Source organism: Pygoscelis adeliae, unplaced genomic scaffold (genome assembly GCF_000699105.1).
Source record: "Pygoscelis adeliae isolate BGI_AS28 unplaced genomic scaffold, ASM69910v1 Scaffold108, whole genome shotgun sequence".
In the NCBI taxonomy this organism is placed as follows: Eukaryota; Metazoa; Chordata; class Aves; order Sphenisciformes; family Spheniscidae; genus Pygoscelis; species Pygoscelis adeliae.
Genome location: NW_008825498.1, coordinates 4,479,511 through 4,489,533, shown reverse-complemented (window position 1 = coordinate 4,489,533; position 10,023 = coordinate 4,479,511). Strand labels below are relative to the sequence as shown.

The 10,023-nt window shown below is 39.8% G+C and overlaps 1 protein-coding gene across 1 annotated transcript in view; it reads right to left on the bottom strand.

Moving 5' to 3' along the window:
• Positions 1-978: 978 nt before the first annotated feature.
• LOC103923193 (ras-related protein Rab-10-like) overlaps positions 979-10,023 on the bottom strand; it is a 54,091-nt gene continuing 45,046 nt past the window's right edge. Inside the window, exon 6 of the mRNA XM_009331473.1 lies at positions 979-1,107. Within this exon, the coding sequence (XP_009329748.1) occupies positions 979-1,107 (129 nt within the window). The remainder of the gene's footprint in view (positions 1,108-10,023) is intronic.

Below are 10,023 nucleotides of genomic sequence, written 5' to 3'. Positions count from 1 at the left end.
GTATTACATATATTGTGTATTCGAGGGTCTTCAGACCACGGGAAAATCTAAAAATCAACCACTAGTTCTCTTTTCAAAGCGGCTTATGTGAGGAAGTCTTATGTGGTCTTCGTAAGATATTTTGTTCAATGTTACCATTTTTTATGCATTGTCTCCAGACGGCTAGACTGCAGGAACTCAGGGAAATAAAACCAGAAAAACTAACTCCTGGGTGGTTGCACTGTACTGTGCTTAAGTTTATTTTGTTCACTTTTGTGTCAAAACTGTTTATTTTATTGCAGTAAACTTGGCCACATTTAAGGCCGTACTGTTGACTAGAAACATAAAAGTGCCTTTCAGTGATTTGTAAAACGACTGAAAACATCCGCAGCTAACATCTCTCCCCAGGCTCCATCTTCCGCGGTATCTATCTTTGAGACCGCTGGGGATGGCAGAGCTCGGGGAAGAGCTGTCGCACGAAGAGCTCTCCTGCCGCTCGCCCTTCCTCGCGCGCCGGGTGAAGGGCCAGCCGCTGCTGCGTGCCTTTGTAACTGCTGGTGCCAGCAGCACCGCGAGCGAAAGGAGGGCCGAGACAGACACGCTCTTGTTCTGCTCTGCTGCAAACAGAGACTGGGATTTGATCCACGCTCTCCAAGATGAAACAAAGACCGTGGAAGCCAGCCGGCACAGACGATTACAGAAAACCCAAGTTATCTTGCGTTAAATGGATCTGGATTGGTTTGAACCTCATCCTGATCTAGGTCCATGCTTTAGCTACGCAGTTTGGCACTGGGATTTCCCAGCACTATGAAAAACCTTCGGTCTCTACGCTCAGTCATGCTGCTGTTAGATCCTACCTACCAGAATAGTCAGCTTTAAAAATATGACACTGGATTTTTTTTTCAAAGTAGCTTCCCTTTTACAAAGTTCACCAAATGCTTTGAACAACTTAAGGGAATTAAGCTATTGAAGTGCAAAGTAATATAACAGCTAACAGCATTATTGTCGAAATATGGAAAGCAAAAGCATGGTTTTAACTCGTTCTGGTTTGACGAGGTTATTGGGTGCAGCGTACAAGGCAAAGCAGATCAGGTCAGACTGGGATTCATCAGGACTTGAAGCACTAGCCTGTCAAGAATTGTTTTTAAACACTATCTTGGGTACCATTAATTCCCGGATAGATACCGTCTCACAGCGTATGCTTCTCTCGGACATCGTGCACTTCTGCTGTCTGGGAAGAAATGCATCTTTCACACAGAAGTACTTACTGCTGATTTTTCTTTAAAGATTTTTTCATTCTTCAGATGGTTTTAGACGTCCTATGGCTTTTAAGTCTTTCTTCATATAACCATGTTTTGTGTTCTCCCCAACCACTGGAAACCCAACCCACTCTTACTCGTCCTACTGGAACAAGATACATTTTTTTAAAATGTAACTTCTAGATACTATCTAAATTTCATGCAGTTATTTCCAGGCAAAGAGATATCGTAAAGCTTACTAGTATTTAAATGTCTCACTGGAGCTCTTGGAGTGACTTTGTTATGGGTCCTAACTGTACTACAGCTCAACCTCCTTGAAATATATTCTAATATTACATACACAGTATTCAAATCACCAGCACATACAAACCTCAGACGATTTCTTGTTTTAACTGCACCTTATGTATAATTAACACTTTAGATATAATAATTCCTCTGATGTCTAGCAACATCTTAGTCCCTTAGTGTGATCTCTTACCAGTCTGCTAGTAGTGCAAAATGCTAAGGAAGCCATCAGACCTCGAGAGGAATCCCTGTGAGCAGATCCACCTCAGGACCAGGGCCTCAGTTACACAACGTCTTAGGTTTTGTGTCCGTGCCTTTCAAGCAGTGTTCAGAGACAGTCTTTATGTATCAGCAGCAAATTGTCGCCATAAAACCATAAGCAGTGGCAGGGGGACTCAGAATAATTCCTGAAATTATTCTTAAATGCATTTTGAATTGACTGACTTTCATGTTGATTTCACAACACGTTTATGCAGCAGGCTGTAAAATCTCTAGTATATATTTACTGCCAATAAAATGATTTTTAAAGCATTTCGGATCATCATCAGTTCATATCTATGCTAACATTTGAAATGGAGATGTTCACAACAAACTGATTTTAGTATGAATCTGGTAACATGCTTTACACTGTAGTAGGCATACACCAAATAAAACTCCAAGCCTTATACAGTAAGTTCCATGTGAAGCCACCATTGTCAGTATTTCTTTAAAAACCCCCATGAATTTGCATTCCTTCTTCCTACATGTGATTTGCCTTTGTATCAAAGGCCTGATTTTCATAATAAGTATTTACAAGTCAAATGGGAAACAACAGGAGATGCAGTGATCATTTCAGAATCAGATCCTAAATACCTACCTTTCTCTGAGGCGAGGGGGAAAGGGAAAGAGAACAATGCATTTGATATAGTTGATGTCTGTGCATCTCATGTTTGAAAGAGAACACTAATCCTGTCTTACTGGCAAAATCCAAGCAATCTTAGCTCATGCAAGGTATTCTAAAGAGATCTGAGGGTCTGGTGTGAACATTCACTTTTTATCTTGTATTTCACCGTAAGAGGTGTCCTCCTTTTTCCAGTCAAATCCCTTATTTAACCTTTATTTATTCTAAAAATTCCATCTGTGGGAATTTGTGCAATGCTGTCATCCAGCCAGCTTTGGAGAGAACTAAATGAAGATGATGCTCTCAACTTACACCCTGTTTTCTAGTTGGGAAAATGCCTCCAAACACAGAGTGTTCCAGTTTGGTGGGAGGTGTTTTGGTCCTTTCTAGTGAGAATGGTGGTTTCTCCCCAGTGGCACACTCCTGTGAATGTCGTCCACAATGCATATGCTTAGAAAAAGGCAGTTGTTTTGCTCCAGGAGAGGAAAAAATGCGAAGAGGAGAGCACTCATGCGACCTGGGGTGTTAGGTGAAGCATGCTGCACCAGCTAGCAAGGGTGAGGCATCCTGCAAACATTGCATGGGAACCTAAATATTTGCATCTCCCTAAGGTGGGCCAGTGACTAAGCCACGAGTAGTAGAAAACACTGCAAGAAGGAAAAATGTATGGAAGAAATTCCTGTATTTGAAATCTTGATTAGCTATACAGAGAAGAAATTAAAATTACGAATGGGTCTGACCCTCTTTTATCTATTTTCATTGTTAGGAAGACGAGGAAGAACTAAATGGAGACTTAAAGTCAGAGAACTAGTACCTAAACTTCTGCGAGTTCAGGACAGCTTAAAGTTCATCAGAGATCCACTGCTGAAGGCAAAACTGCAGAATTTGATCTACACAGAGGAAGGAGAGGAAGTGAAATAAAGACTAACTTGGCTGAATCATAAGATCTTCAATGACCTGAAAGAAAGTAGAAAGTAGAATTACTAAATTATGAATAAATGTATAGACTATGTATGGACAAACCCAGAAAGATAAGGTCCCAAAACGTTAGAAAATTGGATTTAAAAGATAGCAAGGATGTTGGAAAGATGCATAGTGAGATGACCAAGGAAAAAATTGGTCTGTTACTCCATAGAGGGGGAAAACCATTTAATCATCACCTAATGACTGGTGATGCTGAGACATCAGTATCCTTAATGCCTTTTTTAACCTCAGTCTTCAATTTAAGAAGGCAGATGTGATTTCACTACTAGCATCACTGACAGAAGTCTAAGAGCTTAGGCTCTTAGACTCAAGCTTTCTAAAGCTTAGGCTTTAGAAAGTAAAGATATGAGAGGTAACAGCATGGGTTTGTCAGTAACAAATAATACCAGATCAGTCTGGTCTACTTCTATCAGATGGTAACAGGCCTTGTGGATAGGGTAGAAAGAAAGAGGATCATAGGGTTTCATACAATATGCTCTTAACTGAAAAAAAAATATGGTCTAGACAAGTATATAAGGTGTTAGAGCGTGTCCAGAGAAGGGCAGCGAGGCTGGTGAGGCGTCTGGAGAACACGTCTTATGAGGAGCGGCTGAGGGAGCTGGGGTTGTTTGTTTAGCCTGGAGAAAAGGAGGCTGAGGGGAGACCTCATCGCTCTCTACAACTACCTGAAAGGAGGCTGTAGCGAGGTGGGTGTCGGTCTCTTCTCCCAAGTAACTGGCGAAAGGACGAGAGGAAATGGCCTCAAGTTGCGCCAGGGGAGGTTTAGATTGGACGTGAGGAAAAATTTCTTTACTGAAAGAGTGGTTAAACATTGGACCAGGCTGCCCAGGGAAATGGTTGAGTCACCATCCCTGGAGGTATTTAAAAGACGGGTAGATGAGGCGCTTAGGGACATGGTTTAGTGGGCATGGTGGTGTTGGGTCAACGGTTGGACTCGATGATCTTAGAGGTCTTTTCCAACCTTAATGATTCTATGATTCTATAAAATGAGTGCAAAATTACTTGGAAATAATTAGTACTCCCAAGCTGAAAGGATACATTGAATGGGATTTCACTGAGGTCTATCTTGGATCCAGAACTATTCAGTACTTTGATCAACATCTTTGATGACTGAACAGAATACACTTATTCACATTTGGAGACCGTATCTACAGGAAAAGGCTCCAACTACGCTGGAGCATGGCATTATGATTCAGAAGGATCTTGGCAGATTGGAGAAACTGAAAAGCCACCAAATAAGGAGAAACAGAAGGTTCTACACATACAAAGGAATAATCAACTGCACAAGTACGTACCAGGATAAAAAAGCAGTTCTTCAGAAAAGAGATTACGGATCACAAGCAATGCTAGGCTATCTTGCATTATACTGATGCTGGAATGCATAAATAGGAGTATCATAAATACAGTAACAAAAAAATAATTTTAATCTTTCCAGCCATTATTATTAAAACTAGCATGCTCAGTTTTCAGGTCTATGCTCCAGGATAGTTGAGAACCAACTCAAAAATATCGAGAGGAGAGAGACAAAAATGGCAAAGGATTCTGAGAACTCAAGCTACAAGGGAAGGTAGAAGGAACAGTTGTCCTCTGGCCTAAAGAGAAGAGAGAGGGCAGGCAGAGGTGTTCACCTACATCAAGAGGAAAGAGAGAACCTGCTTTCCATGTGTACAGGTTTAGGTTAGGTATTAGGAAACTTCCTGCTTGCCAAGCCAGTTAAGTAAGGCCTGTACGCCACTCAGAGAGACGGTGAAATCTCCATCACTGCAGGTCTCTAAACATCTTCCTGCAGCACAGCAGGGACAGCTGACCTGAGGCCGAGGTAAGACGAGGACCTAGACAGCCTCTCGATATCCCTTCCAGCACTATCTTCTTCCTCTGCTATGGTTGTAACTAAGGCAGGGATTAGCCTTTGTTCCTTGTTTTCAGATTTTGCTCTAAACGCTAGCTTAAGTGACTGGCCACGATGAGTCGTCAGGAGCGGCTGTAAATATGTAGTCCTTCCCATCCTTTCGCACCCCGTCTGCAAGCATACTAAATGGCCTAGTGGCACAGTGACCTGGCAGTATGCTCAGGCACATCAGATCCCATGTGCTTCAGAAAGCGTTTTCCCGTTGAGCTCACTGTCTCAATACCAAATTTAGTAATAACTTGATATTATGACAATCTGCAAACAGCCCTCAAAAAAGAAGCGGGCGTATGTCAGGAGGGTAGTGACATTCCAGAACAATAAGCCAGTGGAGTTAGTTATTCTGGATGTGCTGGGATAGCTCACAACACAATTTTGCACAGTAGCAGTATTCATTCACAAGTGGTGATAAAACAATTAAATTTAATAATCAGCAAGAACCACCTCTCCCAGGCAAAAAAAGAAATTAATAGAAAGACAATATAATCACCACAGTTCTTTAGATTTCCCGACTTGTGTTTGTTTTGTGCATGTCCTGCAGGTTTGATTTGTGTTCTCTTTGCTTTGGATTAAAGAGAAAGAAACTGGCATCCTGATTCTGCCCTCATTTAAATTTAACTAAAATCTGATATCCTCCACTGAAATTAAAGCTATTACATGCCGGTATAAAACAGATCTAAATGAGCAGAAGCAGATAGCCGATGTATTTTACTTTAAGAAAATAACATAAATATCTCACAATATCTAACAAGCACTGCATACCCTTTTAATAGTGTGATTATTTATGACAAAAGGAAAATGCAGGTATGCTGCTAACACCCGCATGAATTATTTTATAGAACGGTAAAAGTTTATATTAGCAAGATAATTATTACTGGATGCATTCTGTCATTCCATGTTTTCTGCCTTCTAAGGAAGGTTCAGCTTCAGCAACATACTGATCTTGTATACGGCTTATTCTTTTCTCTCAGCCCTCACCTTTGCAGCCTCCCTGTTCAAGGGTATTCAAGTAACACAAATGTTTCTGAAATGGATATAAAAGAAACAAAGCCAAAAATTCCCAGAAAATTATCTTAGCGGACTGCAGTAAGTATCAGCTACTTAAAGAGACGTTATCTGGTGGATAGCATAAGTGATTTCATATATCAGAAGGTTGCCTGTGTGATGATGTCAATGTTCATTACATTACAAATCTGGTATAAATAACACAGAAAAAAAAAGTCAAGGTAATTTTTTTTTAATAAGAGAAAATTAGTACACTTAGATTTCATTTCTGCAAACATTTGTATGCAAATGCAGTCATCCTGTGATGCATCTAATAATTTCAAAGTCAGATAATTGTTTTAACTTCACATTAAAAATATGAAAATATAATATAAACATATCAAAACATCTGGCAACAAAGTTTGTGTAATACAAAGGATGCCTAAATACTCTGTTGTGGGATTACAGTCTCACTTTTAAAATCTTGTATGTTCCTTTGCAATAGTTAATATTTTCTCAAGAGAAAATGGAATGAGAAACAGTATTTCAGAATGCACAGCAGGTTCTCTTCTTACTTTCATTTAAAGCCACAACATCTAAGTCATATAATAAACAGGTTTTCTGTAAAACAAACAAAAGCAAACAATTAAGATAACTAGAACAGAACAGTTGAAAAGCTTGAATTTTCATGTATTTTAATAGGTAAAAGATTTGGTGGGGTCACTGGATATATTTTTCCTTTGAATATTTAATTAAAAGGTTGCAGTTTTCTAATAAATTAAACGGAGACTGATGCCCATGCAAGTCCCAGCTTGGTATATTTACATTCTCTAGCTGCCTCAAAGATCTCTCCCAACTCTGAAGGTGACAGATGATAGAAAGTGTCTTTTGAGTAGACACTACAAACCATATGAACTGATCATGTAAATCTTTACTCACATGAATTGTTCTAGATGTACAGGTTCTTCTGTTGACTACACCAATTTTCACTAATTTGCAGTTAAGTACACTAATCTTTGAAGTATTGAGCATGGGGTGCAAAAATCCAGTTGAAAGGAACAGGGAAATATAGAACATCAGTACCCATTAAAAAAAGGCACAGGCTATTAATTGTTATAAAGGACGTTAACTTGTTTTGTGAAATTCACTAAAATTCTCTATTTTCTTGCCTCTATTTAATAACCAGGAATACCCCCAAATGGAAACAACTCAGTCTTTATCAAGATAAACTATCAAAATAGCACTCCACCCTTGTAAAACATTTATGTACTGATTGCAAAAGCAGATTAAAAAAAAAAAAACAGCAAAGCCAGGACTCTTCCTTTCAGCAATAAACCCAACTAGATAATTAGTGCTGACCAGAGAACAATCAAACCCACTTGTGCAATACAGTACGAGTACATGTTGCAATCTTGTACTCTAAAACTATGAACACTCAACCCTGAACTCAGACACAAAGACATAGAGAATATTGTCACATGCCTAGGGAAAAAAAAGCCCTAACCTCTCTACTTGCCATTCTCCTGCCTGCTTCTTGGCAAGGTTTACCAAGTATGTAATGATACACAGAGAAGTAAGTGCAACCACTGGATTCACCACATTCCTCTCTCAACCCAAACCCAACAGCCATAAACAACCTTTCCTGACAATAAAGAGAAGCTTCCAGAGAGAACAGCTATCTAGGCTGGCATTCATGAAATTCAAAGCACAGGAAAAAAAAGGAAAAGGGGGGAAAAAGGCATCATGTAGTACAATGCTAATCATGATTCAGAATTGAGAACTTACACATACAGTGTCACAGGGTAGTTGAACATTGACTACATCCAGAAAGGTTCACCTAAAATTACTCAGCTGAATCAAAACGAGGGGAAAAGAAAAGGTTCCCCCATCCCCCATGTTACAATAAGCCCTATGCCTCTTTTGCTGAGAATATTTAACACTACCTAGAATTCTGGAGAAGATGCATGAAATTTGTTTCCTTTTTCCTTCTGTAGCCATAGTTTTAGCTCTTCCAGCGTGCTGGTTGCCCTGTGGCAGGGCCATCCCCACCAAGAGAGCGGCTGAGCCCGTTCCTGAGTGCAGGCATTAGCCATTATGATTTGTGCTAGAGAGAGACGGTATTTTATAGTCTTCAAGTGTAGACAGTAAATGGAAAGTACGAAGACCTTTTTAAAAGAGGGAGCAAAGCAGAATCAAAAGCACACAACCATAACCTTGTCATCTCAAGCAACAAGACACCACTCTGGTTTAGAGATAAGATTCTGAGGGGGAAAAATAAAAAGCTTTGGAAGATAATGGTACACTAAGAAATTTAAATTTACTCTATTGAGACCAAGAAATAACACTGAGCATTGATTATTGTGGACATAGGCCAAGTAGGTTTTGTTTCACCCCTGCTTCTTCTCCTTCAGAAAAAAATTCAGTTTAAGTAGTAAAAGAGTTCTAGAAAAATCCCCGTTTGAACAATTTCAGAATTCAGGTTTCACTTACTTAACTTTAGAGGAAACAGGTAATTTGAAAGTGTTGTAGGTTACATCTAACTTCATGCTTTCAGCTAAAGGGGAGAAACTTGCGTGTTCCTTAAACAGTGAAGATGCTTATTTGCAAATACTTTACTACTTAATAGTACTTTCGGGTGGCAAGTAATCTGCTCATGTATCCTTAGCAAAGATCCTCAGTATTAAATGATTAAGAATGGTGAAACATACTTGACAATGAAATGGGTCATATAATCTGTAAAATCATTATCTGATAGTAGTTCATCAACAAATTAACCAGGACATAAAGACAAGAACCACCTCTCCACAAATAAAGAAGAGGTAATAGTTTTAAAAGCCATTTAAGAGTTGAGGACTTTAAGATCACTTCAGTTTGATAACGTTATTCTATACAGGATCTTCATCAAGCAAATAAGGGCCTGGGATTCATTTAAGCAAATGTGCTATACGCACCTTTTAAAAGTGCATATTCATAACCTGAAGAGATACTACGAGTCCTGTGTAAAGCGCTGAAGGAAGGATCAAGCAATCCCACGTTGTGCTCAACTTCAGCCGAGCCTTGAATAGGTGGGGCACCCTCCTCTCCTGAAATTACAGCAGGGAGGTATGCAAATCTCTCCCACTTGCGAGAACAAGGCGGGCAGCATTCCTTCTTCAGGGTTCCCTGAACACTAACACTTCCAGCTCATATTTCAGCTCAGCCTGTTGGAACTCACTGCCTGACAAGCCAGCCAGCAAACAGTAGAAAACTGTGAGAAGGTGAGAAGAACCAAAATGGTACTGAGAAGCTCAGATTTCCACTTCAGCATCTTGGGCAAAGTGGGGTTGTGAAAATACCGCCACAGACACAGATGCCGCTCTACCCTGCAGTGATTTGAGTAAGACGTTGAAATCTCCTGCTATCAAACACTATTTTTTTCTGTTAAATAGCGCAGCAGACATGTCCCACCTAACAGGCAGGCATCTGTTTAAGCTGGTTTTAAGCTCTCTGCTGAGTCAGTGGAGAAGATCAGACAGGATGAAGTGCTCTCCACAGCCGGCTGTCTCGCCTCCCCAGCTCTAAGCAGAGTTTGTATCACTGGTGTGCAATAGATACCTAACTTCTAGACACAGGAATTGTGATAAGAGGTCCTTTTTTTTTTTTAATCAGGGAAAAAAAGGTAAGCTGGTATACAAAGGGAAGTATCATCAAAAAATAAGGGAAGCTCTTTGAATGGCTTCTAATGGAGTAAATTTATAAATCTTAGT